The sequence below is a fragment of the Arachis ipaensis genome, chromosome B01, assembly GCF_000816755.2.
Source record: "Arachis ipaensis cultivar K30076 chromosome B01, Araip1.1, whole genome shotgun sequence".
NCBI classification, from domain to species: domain Eukaryota; kingdom Viridiplantae; phylum Streptophyta; class Magnoliopsida; order Fabales; family Fabaceae; genus Arachis; species Arachis ipaensis.
The window spans coordinates 46,174,708-46,197,735 of NC_029785.2; the positions used below are offsets into that span (position 1 = coordinate 46,174,708).

The window sequence follows — 23,028 nt, forward strand, 5'->3', positions numbered from 1 at the left end:
AGGGATGGTAGCTGGTGTCTCTGTGGTGGCTGGATGAATGTCTGGCTGCTGGAGAGGAGGGACTGTCTGAATGGGGATCTCAGGATATGCTGCCTGGATCTGCTGGGGTGCTGCCTGCTGGGTGTCTGCCTGCTCTGCCTCTCCCTGGGGATGGGTCTCTGCCTCGGGCGCATCCGCCTCCTCCTCAGATGCCTCAGAAGGTATGTCAGGCTCGGAGGGGATGTCGCCGGATCGTATCATCAGCTTCAGGTGCTCATAGCGTCGCTTGTTGCGACGCTCCATCTGGTCAAGTCGTCGAAACAAGCGGTGCACCAGATGATAGACAGGCTCTGTGGCAGGTGGCTGCAGTGGTAGTGGCAGGGGTAGATGGTGCAGCAGTGGAGGAAGAGGGACCGGCAGATGGTGTAGCCGTATCATCAGCAGTGGCAGTCAGGAATGGGGTCTGTAGCCCAAGGCCAGGAAGTTCCCGCTGTGCGGGATAAGCTTCTTGCACTCTGCAGCAGGTGGCCTCTCATCAGCATCCTCCCATGGCACGTCAGCTCGACGGCCCAGCTGGGTAACCAGATAGAGAAAGGGAAGAGTGCCGCGGACGTGGACCCTGGCCATGTAGTGCCGGATAAAGCGTGGAAGGTACAGGTCCTTGCCCTCCATCACACACCAAAGGAGGGTGATCATAGCGGCTGGTATCTCGGTTTCGTGAGTACTCGGCATAATGTAGTTGCTGAAGATCTGATGCCATAGCCGAGCCTCATCGTTCAGGTAAATCCGCTTGATCCCTTTGGGCATGGTGGTGTTCTGACCCATGATCCAAGGAACTGACGGGTCAAGGGTAATCCGGGCCTTGACTGCATCCCAGTCAAATCGCATATAGCGCATATCCTCCTCAGCTTTCTGATAGCCATCTGTCTGATCAGTCTTAGGCAGAAGTTTCAGAACCTCTTCTATTGCCTCCTCAGTAACCAATATCTACTTTCCTATGAGGTTTACTGCATCTAGGGAAGTTTTGAAGTAGTTGCAGTAGAATTCCCTAACCCAAGATGCATTAACCTCAGTCAGAGGTCTCTCCAGAAAGAACCAACCTCGTTGTTTGATCTGATCAGAGGTGTACTGCTGGAGTTCTTCTGGGATCTTCAAAGTCCGCTCTAGGTATAGATTCCTGGAGTTTGCAAACACTGGATACTTCAGCTCACAATATCGGTTTGCAAACTTTATTGGGTCAGTGGCGGGAAGTAGCTGGTCGGCCTTCTCCTGCGGGGTAAAGGCTTTCTCCCGCAAGGAGGCGTCATGCATGAGGTCGATGATAGACACGGAGGCTTCGCCTCGTTTTCTTTTGCCAGTAGTGGCCTTGCCTTTGTCCCTTCTCTGGGAATCTGACATCCTGAAAAACAGAAAACCAGAATATAATAAAAATAGGAAAGCAAATAGGCAAATAGTCAAAGAAAACACAAAGTGGCAAAGGAGCAATAGGATAATGAATATGAGTTAAGTAGAATGTGCATTTAGGATTGTATATGAGTGAAAAGTCTGAAAAGAAGAAATCACAATCCAAAATGTTATTGAATGCAAGTTAAATAGAAAAAATTAACATCATGCCTGGGTTAGAATGTTAAAAGAAAGTGAAAGAAAAGCAAGAAAAGAAGTTTTGAAAAGGTTAGGTTGGTTAGAGTTAAAATTAGTGAGTTAGTGAAAAATGGGTTAAAGTAAGAGGCATAATGAAAATAGACCAAGTAACAAGTAATCACAGGTAGAAGCTATAGGTAACTCATATTTAAACAAGTGAAACAGTTTGATGATGATTCAAATAGAGATGAAGAAAGCAAAAATAGGAATCAAACATCAAAATTGCAGTTTATGAACCAAGAGATCAAAGAAAATAAGAATGCATGCCTAAGCATTCATGAATTGGTTTGGTGAAATTATAGGAAAGCACAGTTGAAAATGCCAAAACTAAGACATGAACAGAAATATTTCACAGAAATTTGGGCAGCATTCCGGCTAAAATAGGACTTTCCTGGAAAATAAACAGCAAACAAGCAGTTCATATGAATCCAAATTAAAGCTTGCAATTACATATACGGAATATAAACATGAAAGTTCAATGTAAAGAGCAGCAAATGCAGGAAAGTACAACATATAAACAAGATCACAGCAGCAACAAATTTGCAAATTTGATAAAACAGAAACAAGAACAGTGCAAATAAACAGACCTAAATCCACTAACCACATCCTAGGCTACCTAACAACCTAAAATCCACTACAACATGCATATCTAACTATCCTAACATGAACAAAAATGGAAAAATAAGAATAAACTACGAACAGATAAAAGGGATTGCGTGTTGCGGAACCTGGAAGGCGAAAGAAGGAGGTTGGGGTACAGAGGTGGCTGGGGTGGTAACGGTGACGTCCGGCACGGCGGCTGGCGGCGGTGGGCAAGGCGGTTGCTTCTGTTAGGGGGGTAGGGGCTTTGGGAAGGATAATGGGGGAAGTATGGGAGAAGGTTGGGGGTTGCGGGTGGTGGTGGGAGGCTGCGCGGTTGGGACGGTTGGCGGTGGTGGGTGGTGGCGCGGAGGGGAGCAGTGGCGGAGGAGGAGGGAGAAAGAAGAAAGAGGAAGAAAGAAGGGGGAAGGAGGGAGGGGGTAGGTGGCGGCGGCGTCTGGGTGGTGGCGCGGTGGTGTAGCGGTGGTGGTGGTTGAGGGTTGGGGAAGAAGAGAGGGAGAAGAGGAAGTGGGGGAGCTGCGCGAATGTAGGATTTCGCGTGACTGGGAGGGTTATATTTTTGAATCCACGTGGCCGCGTGGGGCACACGGTCGCGTGGTTAGGGTGAAAATGGGGTTGACGCGATCGCGTGGGGCGCGCGATCGCATGGAGGGGGTAAATAAAGGGATGACGCGATCGCATGGGGCATGCGATCGCATCGCTGGAAATTGTGCTAAACGCACGAATCCAGCATCGTTCCAGCATAACTCTCTGTCTCCTATTGGGAATTGTGCAATCCATGCGGCGCAATCGCGTCGCTCACGCGGTCGCGTGGGATTGGTTGTGTGCATGTGACGCGATCGCATGGGGCATGCGATCGCGTGGGCCATTTTCTGCTAGATGCATAACGGCCGCACGATTCCAGCCTAACTTTCTGGACGTTGGATGTTTACGCCGATCTCCAGGTCACGCGGCCGCGTGGATGACGTGGTCGCGTGGGAAGTGTAGTTCACCATTTGACGCGATCGCATGGGGCATGCGATCGCGTCGCGCACCCTTTTTTTTATATGCATGAAAAATGCATAATGCAATGATTAATATGAGTGAGATGCAAAATTCCAGGTTCAATATAATAAAACAAAATAACACTTGAAAACAAATAAAACTAAATAAAAATTAAAGAGAAACGATCATACCATGGTGGGTTGTCTCCCACCTAGCACTTTTAGTTAAAGTCCTTAAGTTGGACATTGGAGGGGCTTCCTGTTATGGTGGCTTGTGTTTAAATTCATCCAGAAATCTCCACCAGTGCTTGGAATGCCAATAGCCTCCGGGGTCCCAAACTAGGCATGTAAAGCTTCTGAGCAGCTTCAAACAGATTTTCAGGCTTCCGGGGTGACGAATGTTAGAATAGATTCCAGGATCCCAAGCCTTGGATCTAAATCCGCCTTCGTTTTGATTTATATTTTTCCATTCGGGCAGTTTAGAAAGTAGATTCTCACCATAGTGACCAAACGTTTTCCGAGATCCATTCAATTGAGCTTGATACCAATCCGTGCACTTCAAGTTGAAGCATGGAACCTTATTGAGCCTTGTACACCAGCTCTGAGCACGAGCCATTTCCCTCTTACTCTTAAAGCCGCAGAGAGCTCTAAGCTGGCCATCTGTTTCAAGTAAACCATATTCAAGTGAATAAGTAAAGTTAAAGGTTAAGGATTGTACCCACTTGAAGCTTGTATTAGGCGGTAATGGCCTTGGGGTAGCTGATTCCAATGGTTCTGTAAGTTCTACTCCCTTGTGTTCTTCTGTGAATTCCTCCACTTCCTTGTAAGGTTCTTCAAATGCATCTGAGTCCTGGTCAAAGTCTTTTATGTCTTCCTTATCACTTGAGTCATAGATGGGAGGTTGCATTAAATAGAAAATCAAGTCTAACATTAGAATTCATAAAGCTAAATTGGCAACATAAAGTAATCAACAAAAGAAATAAATAACTAGAATGCTAGAACAAATAAAAGTAGAAGAGAAACTAAATTAAAGGAACATTGAACCTGGAATTGAGAAGAAATAAACCTAAAACTAAGAAAAATCCTAAAACCTAGAGAGAGGAGAGAGCCTCTCTCCCTAGAAAACTACATCTAAAACCTAAAATTATATGAATCAATGTTGTGTGAATGAATTCATTGATTCCCCCACTCTGCAGCTTTTAATCTGTGTTTTCTGGGCCGAAAACTGGGTCAAAAACAGCCCAGAAATTGCCCCCAGCATTTTCTGATGCGTCCAGCACGTGGCTCTGTCACGCGTACGCGTCGTCCATGCGTACGCGTGGATTGAACTTTTGCCAGGTCACGCGTACACATGATCCACGCGTGCGCATCGCCTAACAGCATGGCAACTATGGCAAATTATCTATCATTTCGAAGCCCCGGATATTAGCTTTCCAACGCAACTAGAACTGCCTCATTTGGACCTCTGTAGCTCAAGTGATGGTCAGTTAAGTACGAAGAGGTCAGGCTGGACATCTTAGCAATTCCTTCAATTTCTTGTATTCCTTCCACTTTTGCATGCTTCCTTTCCATCCTCTAAGCCATTCCTACCCTATAAACCCTAAAAATACTTAACACACATATCAAGGCATTGAATGGTAATAAGAGGGGGTTAAACATAGCAAATTTAAGGCCAAAGAAGCATGTTTTCAATCATAGCACAAAATTAGGAAGGAAAATATAAAACATGCGAATTATATGAATAAGTGTGAGTTTAGTGGATAAAATCCACTCAATTAACTACAAAATGTACCACGAAATAGTGGTACATCAAATCTCCCCACACTTAAACATTAGCATGTCCTCATGCTAAGCTCAAGGAGACAAAAGGAATGAATGGGGGAAAGTGAGCCTCATGAGAGGCAACCTATAAATGCAACTATATGCTAAGATGTTTCTGTCTACTTGGTTAAAAGTAAAGAAGTTCTCCAAGATAAACATAAGTCAGATTCCACTAATTCAAATCACACAATAAAAGACAAGTAAACTTGTAATAAGATAGCTCATGAAAGCCGGGAACATAGAATCAAGCATTGAACCCTCACTGGTAGTGTATATGCACTCTAATCGCTCAAGTGTCTAGGGTTAATTCACTCTACTCTTCTCTAGTCATGCTTTCTAGACTTTGTTCTTCATCTAACCAATCAACAAAAATTTAGTACACCAATGCAAACATCATGAGGTCTTTTCAAAGTTGTAATGGGGCTAAGGTAAGGGTGAGGATATATGTATGGCCAAGTGAGCTATAATATGAATCTTTGACTAACCTAAGCTTTCACCTAACACACACACACACTCTATGTAACTCTAAAATCATGCCTAGCTACCCATAATTCTCACTTTTGTATATTTCACATACTCATGTATCAAATTTTTCTTTAATTTCACCACATATGCATTGACCTTTTATTAAACTAAGCATATGGGTAATTCTGTCCCCTTATTTATTTATTTACTTATATTTATTTGAATATATATATATATATATATATATATCTGCATGAAGAACATGATGATCAGGTAGTCTAAGTTGTTGTACATATATATACATACATAGCTAGTCTGATTTTCTTTACTTCTCACATAATCACAATTTTTTTTAGCCCTGGCCTACCTTTATGGTTTCATTTTAAAGTGTCTTAGCTGAATATGGCGTAGCATGGTATTGTTTATCTTATTTAGTAGATTTTTCTGTGTTGTATATTCATGCTATGCTGTCTATAAAGCATCTGAATTGCAGAATTCACAACTGATTTTCTTTAAGAAAATATTTTAACTTATACTTTTCTTGAAAAATTATACTTCCTAAGCCTATGATGTAGTTAGACTATTTTTCAAAACATAAGTCATGCTGACATTTTTCTTGTTTATTGCTACCTTTGATGGAAAAACATTTTAGATATAACCCTATAGCTAAAATATAGCTAACACTTTCATTTTAAGAGATGACTCAACCAATGAAGTTGTCCATTTTAAGTAATGTTTATTGAAATTGCTAGATCCATAGTTATATCATTAGCAGATATCCTTCCCCAATATATGGAGTATTAGTAGTGCTTAACACTGAACAACTTGGTGTAGCGTAATATTTTAATGCTAATCTATATTATTATAGTATGGCAGTTCTGCTAATCAGCTTGAGCATATGATATCCACCACCACAGTTGGGATATTTCAAGAAGTGTGCTATTGATGGGTTTGATAAAGCAATTAAGTGAACCATGAACTAATGAATTTTCTGTTCTTATAATCAATGTCCTATAGTTTAATAGACCGATAAAATGTGATTGTAACTAAAAATATAGGTCACTTAGTAGCTTCACAAATAAACCGCTGTTGTAATCCATCCTAATAAATTATTAGTTGAAATATCATATAAGTATAGTCTGAGTTTTCTTTTTTTTTAAGAAATTTTTTTATGAAAGTAATTCTCAAAATAATGTTTCAACTTTTTTTGTGCAAATCTTACTTGATATGATTTTCTTAGGGATAAACCTCCTTAAACGGTTGTATATTTGCATTGATGCGAGTTTTTATCCACAAAAAACGTGTATTGACCAATGGTCACTCACAATTGATTATTATTTAGGCATAACTGTTTTATTCAAAATTGCTTTATCCTTTGACTTGCCAGCACACATTTTTACTAATAAGGTATGTGTCATCATCTCAAATGACACATAGCTTTGTAAACCCATCATGTGAGCACTTTATCTATTGGTCATTAGCATAGATACCTGCACTTTTGGACACGTACCTAGCTAGGAATTGAAAAGCTAAATCACAATTTTTTTTCGAGCCCTGACCTAGCAAATAGTTTTATTTTAAAGTGACTTAGCTAAATATGATGTAGCATGGTATTGTTTATCTTGTTTAGTAGATTTTTCTTTGTTGTATATTCAAGTTACTGGTTTTCTTTAAGAAAAAATTTTCAACTTGTACTTTTTTAGAAAAATTGTACTTTCTAAACCTATGATGCAGTTCAACTATTTTTTAACATAAGTCAATAATAAAAATAAACCATAAAGCATTTTAAACATAACCCTAAACACTAAGACTTAAACCCTAAACACTTTTTTTAATACATAAAAGTTATTACTCACGGATTAATTTTTTATCCAGTATTATAAGATTTATTTATTTTTTTTATAAAAAGTCAATAATAAAATCAATTCCTAAGGTAAACGGTAATATATAAACTGCCATTACATATTTGATGGATTTAGTAATTTTCTTTAAGTGGGTTTTCACGAATTTCAATATGAAAGAATATAATTAATTTAATTTGGAATAATCACAACCTTATATATAAAAAGGAACTATTATATATTAATAGATATATAATCGTAAACTAATAACTACTTTATTTATAATCATTACTATATTTATAAGTAATTTAATTTGGACTAATCACAACTTTATTTATAATTCAATCCTAATTGTGTTGTACATTGAGTCTCACTGCCTTTTTCATTCAGATTAGCAAAGTTTTGATTTTCGCATTGAAATGCGCAATTTTATTTGAATCTTCAAATGTCGGAGGACTAACATCGAGCTATGAACCTGATGCAGTACAAAGTTAGCTTCATAGCTTTGGGGAAAATTTTTAGCTTTATAGATTTGGAAAAAATTTCTAATTTCTCATAACGTACACAATTGATCTCCCTATCCAATGGTATATGCATTCAGATCATTCACTATTTAGGAAAAGGTCTGTGTGCAGCGAGATCTTTGATATGTTTAGGCATTCCTTACTATTGGACTTAGTCAAACTTTACCAAATTTGTTTTTTAACTTTTGAAATTTGGTGATTATCAATCCTATCGATGGCTTGTCATATGTATTGAGAACACGCTAACTAAAGTCAATAATAAAATCAGTTGCATCCAAAAAATGGCAATACTTAAACTGTCATTATAGATTTAGGAAAAATTTCTAATATCTCATAACGTACTAAATTGATCTCCCTATCCAAAGTTCTATGCATGCAGACCATTCACTATTTAGGATACGTTCTATGTGCAACTATACTTTCATATGTTTAGGAATTCCTGACTATTGGACTTAGTCAATGTTAAATAAATCTCTTTCCCAAAGTTTAAAAATTGATGATTATCAATGTTATCGATGCCTTGTTATATATGGATTCCCAGAATACTTGATTGCTTTCTTCAAATTATTACCTGACTAAAACAAAAGTCAATTGTATGGATATGCAACTTTGAAGTTAAATAGTTATGATTATTTTATTAGAATACAAAAAAAGCTAAGTGGCTAGTGTATATGCCGACAAATATATCAGAAAGTAATAAAGTTAAATGATAGCTATCATTATTGTAATGGAACATCTACTACATCCAAGATTACCTTGTTTGAATCATTAGGACATATAGATAAAGATATAATGAAATTATTTAAGGTTTTCTTAAGATAGATATCAAATGGTAGAAGTTAATTATATTAATTATGTAATTGAATTATGGTAATTATAATTGATGAGCCCAAATTTGTTGGCTAATCACCAGAATTGATTAATTGAATTTAAATTTAGTCCACCCTATGACAGTATTAATTTTTATGACACCAATTAGCCTTCCCTTTTTTATCAGGCATGACGATGGCACTGGAGTTTTACTTTCAATTCATCTAGACGGAAGGCAAGCATTAAGTAAGTTCTACCAAATTAGTTGCATATTTAAACTAATACTATACTTATTGCACTAATGTTAACTGTGGTGACTATCTATTTGTGTTTTCTCCTATTCATTTACATATCAAATGCACTCCACCTATGAATAACTTCAATACTTTTATATTGATAGGTTGAAATATAGATGAAACTTCAAAACTTTCATTGGTCTAGTTCTTAGTTAATGTGCAGCGAATATCCTGCAAAGATTTTTAAAGTCAACAAATCACACTACTGTGAACTTTCTTATTCTCGATGTTACAAAACAGCACACGACATGATTTTGGAAAAAAAATTGTATTTATGGGAAAATTGAGACTACTATTATTCACTACAATTTGGGTTTATATAAAACTAAGGAGGTTTTAACCTGTTAAACTTCAGTCCTACATGGATTAGGTGTTTTATTTTTATGTATTAGTTAAAATTCATTTGGCATTTATATAGTCATGCAGATATCAGACATGCATCAAGTCCAGCAATTAAAATTTATTTGGCATTTATATAGTCATGCAAATCATTTTATATCAGGCATGCATCAGGCCCTATATCTGTGCTTTCAAGTATAAAATAGAAGCCTTGCTAATGGTAGTATGACGTCTGAATTTTATAAATCTATAGACATTGTTGATAATTTATACTTGCTATTAGTACTGACAAAGTCTTAATTCATGTGTTTAATCTATAACAATACATATTGCAATACTACCAAAAAATACAAATAACTTGTCCATTAAGACATACAATAGTACTCAAAATGCTAGCATATATAAATAAATACTGGTTATCACATATTGCAATACTTCTAAAAGACCCGAATAACTTGTCCATTAAGGCATACAGTAGTACTCAAAACGCTAGCAGACCTAAATTAATACTGGTTGATACATTATATAACCAAAAGGCAAATTATCATGTGTAATTTTCCAACTATACTCAAATATTGATTAGGGTTAATTATCACATTCAATGGTCTGCATCTTTTGCCTCTTCTTGCCACCCTTTTGGCTTAACTTGTTAGTGGAGAGTTGGAAATCTTTTTCATTGTCAATGTTCAATGATACTGCATGTTTTACCCCCATTGAGAGCTCTCCTAGTTGGGGTCTTGCACTTGAGGTTTGTGACAGAATCCTCCATAACATCCTATGGAATACAAAGTGTATATTGTGTTAGTTGACAATAAATCAATTATCCCTATATGTCCTTCATATGTTTAATTAAAAACTTTAAATACACACCACAAAGCACTGAGAATTATTATCAGACTTGATATTAGCCACAGCAGCTGAAACATCCATTGAATTGCTGATCCTATTCTCCTACACAAAGGCACACAATAATCCTTCTTAGATATTGTAGGCAGTTTCTTAGTTGAATGATTATTAGTTTATACAGCAATAGATATAGAAAATACATACAGTTAAAATGTCAAAAGGATTGCTAATGAATTCCATAGGGCAATTTTTTTCTACAATGTCTTCATCGTCACATATCTTTATGATAGTGTAAACCTGGTCATGCTTGTTGATGTTGGTTGTTTTAACATTAATTTTAAAGAGTAACTTCTTATCCATCATGTTATCAAGGGTTGGGGGGTAACCTTCCCCTTCCAAACACTAAAAAATTTAAAGAATGAACAAATCACAATTAGTGTATACGCACAAAAAATCCAAAAATTTGATATCTGAAAGGGACATATGCTGAACAAGCATCTTCATCCTTGTTTTGTTCAGCTTGCCTCCGTATAAGCTGTGTTGTTTCCCTATCCCACATTAGCATAGTTATACTTCCTATTCCATCATAGGCCATAACTTCAACCTTGTACCTATTATAAAATATGCAATACCAATTATCAAAAAGGATTTCCTCTTAATAAATTCCGCTGCCAAATAGTTCAATAGACCAATAAAATAAGAGCAATTCTTTACAATTCATGCAAGTAAGATAATGCTAATTAAACTGCATCTGAAATGTCACTTGAAAACATTATTCTTTGAAATCTATTAAAGGCATCCAAATTAAGTCTTGTCTCACATCTAAGGGATGCACTGCCATGTGTGTGCCACACTTGGAACATTCATATCGATTTCCAATCGAGATTTCTACTTTCTTTGGACACTTCCTACATGATTTGTGACAATGGTTTCGCTAATCCATATAGAACCTTCCTGCACTAAGTCCAGGTGTAAGTATCAAACCATCATAGTGAATGCCTAATACACCTAGTTATTAGTATAAGTGTTAGCTAATTGGACCTTTGTTGAATTGAGTATGTCCTCTATTGATTTCACTATGACACCTCCTCGTTTCAGTTTTGCAGCATCAGATTGCACACCATGACTGAAGACCTAACTAATCCTGACCGAATTAGACCTTACACTGCTAGGCAAGCTACACATTCATTCCATTAAACAACGTCTTTAATGGGAATACAATAGAAAAAAAAAGTGCTTTTCATTGACTGTTAGACAAACCTTTTCTGAAAATCATGTATTTCCTTCATGTCAGGATTAACATGTAATTTAGAGACATCAAAGTGGCTCTGAACTGATATCTTATCTGAAAACATAAACAATAAGAATCAGTTTTGCCTTTAGTAAACATGGCTTTATCACATACCAACTTTAGTAAACAAACCACTTTTACTAATGGAGTGGGTTAGAAATTTTAGCATGTTGATGCATACCATTCCATCGGCTGGGTTTAAAAAACTGCAACACCACTATCAGTGGTTCAACCCTACCATCTTCAAGATGGGGAAGTATGTGATTGACCATGTCACCAAACAACACACAATCAAGATTGTTGTTATTGCGTAACACAAAACCCATACAAATCCAGATTAAACTGATGTATACTATTTCAAACAGCATAAAACTTGTCTATTTTATTCAAGAAACTTACTCTAGGTCTGCTATCACAACCACCATACGTTTTATCTCCTTTTCTTTGCTTGTGATTATATCCCTTGGGTCCTCCTTCCCAACGACCTCCCCAATTATGTCTAACGAATAATGAATGATACCAAATAAGTCACAATATCAAGGATACTGGAAATGATGGTTACTATCTAAAAAAAATATACAAAGTAGTTGCTTACCCAATAGTTGAGTATCATCAAGCTTTTCGGCAGCAAAGAGCTCTGGGATAGGCTTCAAGCAGAAGGGTTCGAGAGGAAAACTTGGATTTTCCACACGACAACTGTTCTGTGGAAAAAGTTCAAAGTCCACCAATTTTTTGTTGTTTTAATTTTCTCCATCTTGTCCACAACAATGAAGTTACTCATAGTGTACATTTTAAACTCCTAAAAAAATTCCTCCACTTCTTGAATAAACCTTTATTGATTGACGCTTGGATCCTTCCTCCTTGGGAAAAAAAATCCATTTGCTATAAGAATCTCATTTATCAACAACGAACTGAAATGAAGTAAATAAAGTTAACAGCTTACCTTAATATCTTGAAGTACCATCTCTATGCTATTAACTTTCTTTTGGTTGTACCTGTTTGGATTTTTCCATATATGAACAACATACACCTGAAATTTCCATTCAAGCTTCTTGGCATTGACATTCATTAGCATATCATACTCTTCAGACATTTTTACACAGGTTTGAAAAAAAATTAGACTGCTCTGTGTTTATTGGTGAGAAAGTATTTTACTACATTTTATACTATAATTTGAAATCTTTGATTTATATCCATTGATGACGAGCTCGGTTGGTATACTACTCTACTTATTGACTCATTTTACTGTGTTGTATTAGGTTTCCAGTTGTCATTGGATGAGGAGATACACTTGTCAAGCAAAGACCACTACTACACTCCTATTATATATTAAAGATTACCAGCCATCGATAAGGACAAAAATGCTCATAAAATATTTTAAAGCTACAACATACCCCACTATAAAAAAGGTCTCTTCATCAATAAAACACAACCGATGTGGCATTATTATTCAAATCCAACCCCATTGCACCCCATATGCTAATATTCAAACTAGATTTACTGCACAACCAAAAAAGAAAGAAAGTCAAGTTCATCATCATCATAAACCAAATTATCACCATCAACAAAAAATAGCATCAGAATCATCCATAAAATGAAGAAACCCAACCAAATTCATAGTCAACAACAAAATATAAAAATAGTAAAAAAAATCATTAGTAAAATAAAAAAATTCAACCAAATTCTTCATCGTTAATAATACCATATTCATCATAAATTAAAAAGTGAAATAAAATAGAACCAACATAATTAATAAAATAAAAATAATCAATAATACTAGATTCATCAACATCACTAAATTTAAATGGTAATGGCGACCTCCTCAACTACAAGAAGATTAATGATTGCTTATTTGTAGATATGCTGCATTGTTTGATTTCCAATGAATTATGATAGAACAAAATCTAGGAGGCAACGAACGAGAGAAGACAAGAAAAAAAATGTAAAATCAAAGAGAAGGTTAAGGAAGATAAAATACTGATACAGATCTAAAAAGTACAAGAAAAGACGAAGGATAATATGGAGGTAAAAAGAAGAGGAGAAGTTAGAGGTAGAGGACAGATGATGAAGGATGAGTTTGTGAAGGATAGAAGACAATGAGTAAATGTGAAAGGTAGAAGGTGGCAACAAAAATGGAAGTGAGAAGAAGAAAAGACAATAAAAGACAGAAAGGGAAGGGCGGAGGATGGATCTTTGTTAAAGGATGTAGAAAGAAAGAATGAAAACCAAGAAGAGTACTCTTATTAGGGTTTAGGGTTAAGTTTGAATAACAATGTCACACCAGTTGTTTTTGTTAATGAAGATTGAAGGTTGTGGTAGGCTTAGAGAAGGGGGGTTGAATCTATGCCTTCCTTTTAATTACTGTTGTTACCCTTTTAGAACAGATTTGCAATTCTAATTCTGTTTTAACTTAGCAGCGAAAATTTATGAGACAATTTATTTTTGTCTCATGAATATCAGAAAACAGAACACAGCAGAGAAGAGAAAAGCTAACACCAGCATGTATCCTGGTTCACTGGTCAACCAAATTTGAACCATAGAGATGCAACTTGGTCCCCAAGTTTTGATTAAGTCCGTAGATACACAGCAGAATGGGGCAAAAAATAACTTTCCCTTCAAAGCCATTTTCGGGTAGTGCAGAGAGTTGGGAAGAAGGGATGAGGATCTTGATGCATGCAAGATGAGATGGATTACCTTTCTTAAGCTTGATTTAGCTTGAGATTTCTGTTTTAGCTTCTGTGCTTCAAGCTTCAACTCTCTCTCTCTTGCTTCTTTGGTTAATGGCTTATGGAAGAAGCTTTTCTTCTCTTTCTCTTTCTTGCTTTTTCTGAAATCTTGATGTGACTTAATTAGAAGGAAGAAGAACGTTGCTTTTGGTTAAGCAGGAGAGAGGGAATTTCAATTCTGAAATCAGTTCGGGCTTGGATCGGGTATTAGTATGCATGACCCGATTTAATTTCTTTGGTTTCTTCCTTTGCTTTTGCTTGGGCTTTTTATTTTGCTTTCAGCCCAATATTCTTTGCTGAATGCCTTTTATTCCATTTGGGCTATTAACATTTGGTCTGCAACAATAAACAATTAGTTAATGGGTAGATATAATTAATCAACACTAATTATTTATTTTGCTCAAAAATAATGTTTGTCATCATTAATTAATTTAGTTAATTTCTTAACTCAACAATCTCCCCCTTGATGACAAACATGATTTAAGCAATAATCAAAAGGAAGTAAGTTTGAGTTAGGTTTAGAAAACTCCCTTTGATTTTATGTTGCTCCCCCTGAATCTATGCTTTCCTCTTTGTCCCTGTTTCACATTGTACTGAAAGGAAGCACAATAAAGAGTTATGTACAATATATCTTGTACAAGGGATATCAAATGAGCAACATCACATAATCAGCCCAACATCAAGCTATTACCATCAGCAAACAGATTCAGCTTGTGAGAAACAAGTATTAATGCAGCAAAAATAAGTAACAAGTACTAGTACTAGGATCTACTATCCTATTCTATTGCTATTTTACTCCCCCTTTTGTCATCAAGGGCGGATAAGAGCAACAAAAACAAAGTCTTGTATCCTGCAGAAAAGAGTTAGAGCACAGATCAAAGTACTAATTAAGCTGTCTAAAGAGCATCAATAGTAAGAGTTATTACAGTCATCCAAAAAGAAATAGTTCAAAAGTAGCAAAAGAAGCAGAAATCATGAGACAAAAAGAGAGCAGCAGCAGTTTTTATGAGACAAATCCTAGGCATCAGAACCATTCCCTTCCGAAACAGCATCCTCTTCAACATCAGTGGCAGCATCTTCATCATTTTGAAGGTTATCAATGAAGGTCATCAGTACAGCCACCCTATCCCTTGACTTCTTCAGGAAGTTCTCATGCTTGCTAGCCAGCTTCCTTTTCTCTTTGCTCAATTCAATCAAGTGGTTCGATTGAGAGACAAACTCTTGAGCAACATTCCTGACCACATTCAGCAGAGTGGATTTCTTCCCAGTGGAAATGGAAGTACCCTCAGTGGACGGAGCAGTAGAATCATCTGGAATGAACTCTTCATCATCATCATCTAGAACCACTCTCTCAGATCGAGTTAGTCCTTTTTGCTGTTTCACTGAACCACCTCCCTTTAGATATGAATGTCTATTTTTATATTTCTCATTGGTCAAGTCAACACCAAAATACTCAAAAATACAAGTCAGAAACATGCCATAAGGAAGAGCTTTGTCCTTTTCACTTCTAACAGAGTCAAACATGTATCTAACCATCAAATATGCAAATGAAATTTCAGTTTTGGTGAGAAGGGCATATAAAACAAGAGTATCAGTGTAGGAAACCCTTTGATATGAGCCGCTTTGAGGCAAAATAATATGATTGACTACTCGGTGCAGTTGAGCACGCTCATATCCTAGGGCTTTGTGAGTGGGTGTAATGCCATATATTAAAGAGATATGTTCACAAATACTAGCCAGGGCATCATTGTAAGAAACACCAACTCCTTCATCCCACTTAACTGACGTGTAACATTGGAACCGACCTGGATTTTGGTTGAGATGATTCGGGTATGGGTTCCTCAGTCGCCTGACGTTTGCCTTTGGAGGAGCCAGGCTTTGCTGAACTTGGTTTTGAGGAGCCAGGCTTGGAAGGTGTGGCCTTTGGTGGTGGCGTCGGCTTGGCAGAGGCAGGAAACCTTGGAGTATTTTTGGTCCGAGCCATGGGGTCACAGCGATGAGGAGAGGTAGGAGGAGAAGGAGAAGGGGTAAAGGTGTGGTCTTGAGAGCGAGTGGATGGCTTTGTGGGTAGCTTGAAAACCTTCTCTCGAGGAGCCCTTTTTGCAATGGTTTTCTTCCTCATTTGGTTAGGTTGTTACTCTTGGTTAGGACAGTGGCAGTGTTTTTCCACTCTTTTGTGAGGCTTCTAAGGAGTTTTCTCACCAAGGTTTGTTCTGCATAGTTTGTACCCATAGCATCAAGGTTGTTGATTATGATTGAGAATCTCTCAAATGCCTCATCAATGCTTTCTCCATCCTTCATGCTAAACATCTCATACTCTTTTCGCAGCATATCAATCCTCGTTTCTTTGACTTGTTTAGTGCCTTCGTGTGTAACCTGGAATTTTTTATGGCTTTTTCTCAAGCTTTCTCACAATGCCTTTTCTCTCAAGAAATTACAGAAAGATAAGCTTAGAAAAGTACATTACAATCAGTAAAACATGAAGGAGATTAACTTCATCAACAGCTTCTTTGCTATGCGAAAAACCAGATTAGCAAGCCTCTGATTTAGTTCTTCATACTGGCGGAATGCACCTTTGATTAGGTTACACTGTCCAGTTAGTTGAACTTCTTCAAAGAGCTCTCTCAGAACAAAACCTCTATTCACTGGTTTTCTCTCCTTAGTTTCTGAATGAACAGCAAACTTCTTATATCTCCTTGCATGTGGCTGAGTTCTTCTTCCAAGGTCAACACCTTGAGCCTTGAGCTTCACCAACCCACAAGCTTACTTTTTCTTCTCAAGCATCAAAGTAAAACCTTTGCTTCTGACTTTTCCAACTTGACCGAAAGCCATGAAGAAGTAACCGGAATTATTTTTCCACTGGTCAACCAAATTTGAACCATAAAGATGCAACTTGGTCCCCAAGTTTTGATTAAGTCCGTAGATACACAGCAGAATGGGGCAGAAAACAACTTTCCCTTCAAAGCCATTTTCGGGTAGTGCAGAGAGTTGGGAAGAAGGGATGAGGATCTTGATGCATGCAAGATGAGATGGATTACCTTTCTTAAGCTTGATTTAGCTTGGAATTTCTGTTTTACCTTCTGTGCTTCAAGCTTCAACTCTCTCTCTCTTGCTTCTTTGGTTAATGGCTTATGGAAGAAGCTTTTCTTCTCTTTCTCTTTCTTGCTTTTTCTGAAATCTTGATGTGACTTGATTAGAAGGAAGAAGAACGTTGCTTTTGGTTAAGCAGGAGAGAGGGAATTTCAATTCTGAAATCAGTTCGGGCTTGGATCGGGTATTAGTATGCATGGCCCGATTTAATTTCTTTGGTTTCTTCCTTTGCTTTTGCTTGGGCTCTTTATTTTGCTTTCAGCCCAATATTCTTTGCTGAATGCCTTTTATTCCATTTGGGCTATTAACATTTGGTCTGCAACAATAAACAATTAGTTAATAGGTAGATATAATTAATCAACACTAATTATTTATTTTGCTCAAAAATAATGTTTGTCATCATTAATTAATTTAGTTAATTTCTTAACTCAATAAAGATTTTTGTTAGGCAAGTGCTACTATGTAGATGAAAAATATTATCTACGTGTATAGATAACACGTGTAGGTTTATAATGAAAGTAACGTGTAGTGCATTATAATGGAAGAAAACAAATTCTGCACCAGTAGACCCCACTAAAAAGTAAGCTTGCAGTGATATGACCGTTATTAGAATTGATGAAAAATATCAAGTGTATAATTTTTTTTTGTTTTAGGCCTAGGCTTCTTAAATTGTTAAAAATTTTAGGAAAAAATAAAACAAAAAGAAAACAACTATCTCTTGTTTTGTATAATATATATATAAGTCCGGTTTAGCATGAGTAGGTGGATCTTGATTTTCGAACGGTTGAGCCTAACATATATAGAAGTGTTACATGTTATGATATTTAATTATTTATAATAATATTGGTGTAACCTGTACCCAAAAAAATAATATTAGCTTAATAAGAAAATACTATGATGGCTTTAGGATATCAAGAAGTTCTAACATGAGTTTTGCAAAATTGAATTTACAATAAACTACAAGGTATCAAATAATAGTATAAATAATTATTTTTGACATCTAAATGTAAATAATTAGTTAATATATACAGATGCTAATTAAATACAACTTCTAAATAACTTACGAAAATAAATTTTACATTAACTTCTAAATTTTTTTATTAAATGAATTCTTATATAAAAAATATATATTTATTTTGGTGTTGCATGATACATGGAACTAAATCTAGTATAGATAATTGTTTTGGATATCCTATTAAATTTCGTTGAAAAACAGGTGTTCAAGAAGTACTAGAAATATATGCAACATTTGATTCAAAAGATACTATTATATAGATCCGTCTTTTTTAAAGTTATTTAGTTATTTTAAAAAAATTAAATTAATTTAACCATTAATTATTTTTAGATTAAAATAATGGATTCATAAATAATAAATGTTACAAATTTAAAGATAATTAAAGTATTCTTTTAATGTATGTTTATTGCATTTAATTAGTACTTGATGTTTCAATTGAATAATAATAGATAAGAGTTTTTTGTTTTAATTTTTTAAAAATATTTTATTTTACTAAATAGTGATTGGTTGATTTTCATCTTTTGCTAAGTCATTAGAATTGCTAATGTGACATCATTAGAAAAGAAAAGATGGCTTAAACTCATTGTGGAGAGAGTTAGTATAAGCTTTTATATATTATAAATAGATATATAGATAATTAAATATCATAACATGTAACACTTCTATATAGGGGTGTTCACGGTGCAGTTTGGTTCGGTTTTTGAAGGAAAAGCCATCCGATTCGATCGTTTAATTAAGCTGCGGTTCGGTTTGGTTCGGTTTTTTTCAAGATCATCCGAACCAAACCAAACCAATTAAAATCGGTTTGGTTTGGTTCGGTTTGTTTGGTTTTTTCAATCAAATCAAAAAAATCTACCATACTATTATGCAAAGTCATAATATTGAAATCGACAAACCGAAATACACAATAGGTAACAAAGTCTTAATCTAATGAAATATAACGACAACAGAATTCAAATACGACAATTAAAGAAGTTTAATAGTTTAACAATCAACACAACTGAAAATAAAAATAAATTGTCATTAAACTGATAGCAAAGTTATGGTGTCTTCTCCAACAAAATAGCTAAACTTCTTAATGCAAACCAACCTGAAATAAAAAAAAGCAGTTACATAATAAGAACAAGAAGAACAACAATAATAATAATTAAGGAACTGGAAGCAATCCAGTATCGCCCATATTCTCACTTGAACTGGCGTCAAACTACATAAACAAATACAATAAATCAAGGACAGAACAAGCGATAAAAGTTTAAATCATTAAGCAGCAGCCAGCAATAAGCAAGCAATAAATTGAACAAAACCAGATAATCTTAACAATAAATCAATCACAGAAACAAGCAGCTGAAGTTTAGATTATTAAGCAGCAATAAACAAGCACAGAACCAGCAATAAATAAGCACTTTTACCAGCATTAAACAAGCACAGAACCAGCAATAAACAAGCACTTTTACCATCATTAAACAAGCACAAAACCAGCAATAAACAAGCACTTTTACTAGCAATAAACAAGCACAGAACCAGCAATAAATCAAGCACAGAACCAGCAAAAAACAAGCACTTTTACCAGCATTAAACAAGCACAAAACCAGCAATAAACAAGCACTTTTACCAGCAATAAATCAAGCACAGAACCAGCAATAAACAAGCACAGAACCAGCAATAAACAAGCAGTTGAAGTTTAAATCATTAAGCACAGAACCAACACTGAATAACTGATAAACTGATAAATCAATAGACTGCTAAATTGATAAATCAATAGACTGATAAACTGAACAATAAACAATAAATAAGCAATAAACAATAAATCAATAAACTGATAAGTTATAATCCTAGGCCTAAACTGAACAACAAATCAGCAAAGTTTACCTGAATAGATGGCTCGGGCTCCATATGCACTTGAATCGGACAATTGGTGGCTGGGTGGGTGGGCTCCAGAAACGCTGCTGGGTGGACTGGATGCGGCGAGGTCGGACGTGGCGAGGTTGGAGGTGGCTCCAGAAACGCTGCTGGGTGGACTGGAGGCGGCGAGGTCGGAGGTGGCGTAGTCAGAGGTGGCTCCAGAAATGCTGCTGGGTGGAGGCTGGGTCGTGCACCGGCAGTGGGGGTTTTCCTCTGTTCGGCGGTGGGATTTGGAGGAACTGAGGAAGGCTTCGATCTGGGATTTGGAGAGGGAAGCTGTCGCGCATGGGTTTGGCCGTCTGGGGAAGGAGAAGGATCAAGGACGCGTTTGGGGGACAGGGGGAGTGGGGGTGTGGCCGTCTCACACTCTCACGTCTGGGTCTGGGTCGGGGGGTGGGGTAGGTTTAAATTTTTAGGATTTTGGGAAGAACCGGTTCGGTTCGGTTAGGGTTTTTGGTGGTGAGAATAAAAAACCGAACCGAACCGCAAAAAACAACAACACATCATTTTTTTCGATTTTCGGTTAATTCGATTTTCGGTTTTTTCGGTTCGGTTCTTCAGTTTAGTTCGGTCCGAATCGATTTTGAACACCCCTACTTCTATATATGTTAGACTCAACTGCTCAAACAAGAAAAAAAATTATATACTTAATTATTTTTTATCAACTCTAATGATGGTCATATCACACTGCAAGCTTACTTTTTGGTGGGATCCATTGGTACAAAATTTATTTTTCTTCGGTATAATATATTACACGTTACTTTCATTATAAGTTACACCTGTTATCTATACATATAGATAATGTTTTTCATCTACATGGTAAGCACTTGCCTTTTTGTTATTGCAGAGTATTTTTGTAACATTTTAAAATGTTTTAGGAGCATTTTTTTAACAAAAGTAGAGGTTATTTTGCCAATATTTTCATAAATTGGAAGCGATTTTAGTAATTTATTCTTCTATTATTATATTAAGAGTAAAATACTATTTTGCTTCTCAATGTTTGATTAAATATTAATTTGGTCTCTAAAGTTTCAATCGTTCTATTTCTATCCCAAAAATTTTAAATGACTTTAATATCATCTTACTATTAAATATACACAAATTAATAGGGTGAGTAATGTACGAACATAACCAAAACCTTCTTGTAACAATTTTTCTCGATCTTCTTCTAGTAAAAAAAAAATTTCACAAATCTTATTCATCATCAACGTTCTAGAATCAAAGTATAAACTTTTACATAAGTAATCATTAGTATATCAATCTTACTTACGTACTTAAATTAAATGTTATTAGCTCATAAATAAATATACTAATTATTTATGTCAAATTTAACAGTGAAAAAACATTAAATTTATCTAAATTTATTTAGAACTAAAATAAAATATTTAAATTATTTCAAAACTAAATAAAACGCATGAAATATTAAAAAATAAATTAAGACATAACCTAAAAATTAAAAACTAAAATAATATTTTACTCCTTACGTTAATTAGTAGATAAAGATTTTTTTTAAAGCCCCCAACAGTTTACCTGAAAATCCTGCTTAAAAGAAAAAGGAAAGGGAAATACCAGAAACGATGTCGTTTGAAGTCTCCGTATTCCGTGTGCACAGTCCGTGTAGCAGCAGTAAAGTGTAGGCTTGTGGAGAAAACAGAAAAGAAACGATCAATAGCAACCTAGAAAACCCATCAATCATGGCAGGGAGATTGGCGAACGCAGCATCGAGATTCATGGCCGGAAACGGTGTTGTTTCCAGATCCGTAGGTTCCTCTCTTCGCCTCCGCTCCGGCATGGGCCTCCCCGTCGGAAAGCACATCGTTCCCGACAAACCCGTATGCTTCCATCGTTTCTCTCTTAAGCTAACCCTTCAATCATAATCGTTTTTCCCCCATTTCTCAGCTCAATTATTTTGTACAAATTCGAAAATTATTGGTTCTTGTTGTGCTTTTTTAACTATTGCTATTGTGATTGGGGTCTCAGCTTCCTGCGAATGACGAACTCGTGTGGGACAATGGAACTCCATTTCCCGAACCATGTATAGATCGTATTGCCGATACTGTTGGAAAGGTGGGAAAATTTTCCCCCTAATTATTGACTTTTTGGAAATTTTTGGATAATGTAATATTGAATAGTTCTTACAATTTTTTTTTTTTTTAAAAATGGAAACAGTACGAAGCATTGGCTTGGCTGTGTGGTGGATTGAGTTTTTTCGCGTCTCTGGGACTATTGGCAGTGTGGAATGACAAGGCCTCCAAGATACCCTATGTAAGTTTTCTACTTTAACTTTACTTATCATCCCCACTTTTTTTGTGTTAATGTTTGGTGTTGGATTGGGATTTCATTCTGTTATCTAGGTTTCTTGTTGCTATGTTCTGGTATTCTTTAAGTATTATTTTGATGTTGTCATTGCCTCATTCGGTAAAATGGATTCTTCATTGCCATTTTATAGATGAAAGTTAATTGTGCACTGGAAAACATGATGTCGGCTGTAGAATTTCACTGAATATTACTAATCGGTCCATACTCTGTTTTCTGTCTCAATTTTGTGATTTAAGTCTCTGTTAGTTGTTCTGTTCATTGAAATCACTTTGAGGGTTAGTTGTGGTGCAGTTGATCGAGAATGTTTAGTCTTGGAACTTTGAAGGAAGTGTTCTCAATTCTCACTTCTTCCTTTAGGGGGTGCATTTTTTGTTGTTTTAAATCCCCACAGGCCTCTACGTTAGTTGTTCTTGTCTACTGCATATGGCATCTTTCTGAATAAGAATCTAGTTAGCAGGTTGTTTTAATGTGGATACTCTGGTCAAAAGACTGATGATGGACCCTGAATTTAAACTGATGCTGTCAGTGAAAGTGAAGTAG

At 36.1% G+C, this 23,028-nt stretch overlaps 2 protein-coding genes and 1 long non-coding RNA gene across 3 annotated transcripts in view; 1 reads left to right on the forward strand and 2 right to left on the reverse strand.

Annotated features, from left to right (window-relative positions):
• LOC107606496 (extensin-like) lies at positions 14,441-16,284 on the reverse strand. The gene is made up of 2 exons (XM_016308558.1): positions 15,968-16,284; positions 14,441-14,498 (listed from the first exon to the last, which is right to left on the reverse strand). The coding sequence occupies exons 1-2, from the start codon at positions 16,282-16,284 to the stop codon at positions 14,441-14,443; spliced, it is 375 nt and encodes a 124-aa protein (XP_016164044.1).
• LOC107606506 lies at positions 19,135-20,565 on the reverse strand. Its single transcript, XR_002358721.1, has 2 exons — positions 20,137-20,565; positions 19,135-19,357 (listed from the first exon to the last, which is right to left on the reverse strand). It is a non-coding gene; the product is annotated as an uncharacterized LOC107606506 (long non-coding RNA).
• The window catches only part of LOC107630002 (NADH dehydrogenase [ubiquinone] 1 beta subcomplex subunit 8, mitochondrial), a 5,583-nt gene continuing 4,248 nt past the window's right edge, over positions 21,694-23,028 (forward strand). The window contains exons 1-3 of the mRNA XM_016332996.2: positions 21,694-22,001; positions 22,150-22,236; positions 22,339-22,434. Of these exons, the coding sequence (XP_016188482.1) occupies positions 21,864-22,001; positions 22,150-22,236; positions 22,339-22,434 (321 nt within the window). The 5' untranslated portion in view covers positions 21,694-21,863. The remainder of the gene's footprint in view (positions 22,002-22,149; positions 22,237-22,338; positions 22,435-23,028) is intronic.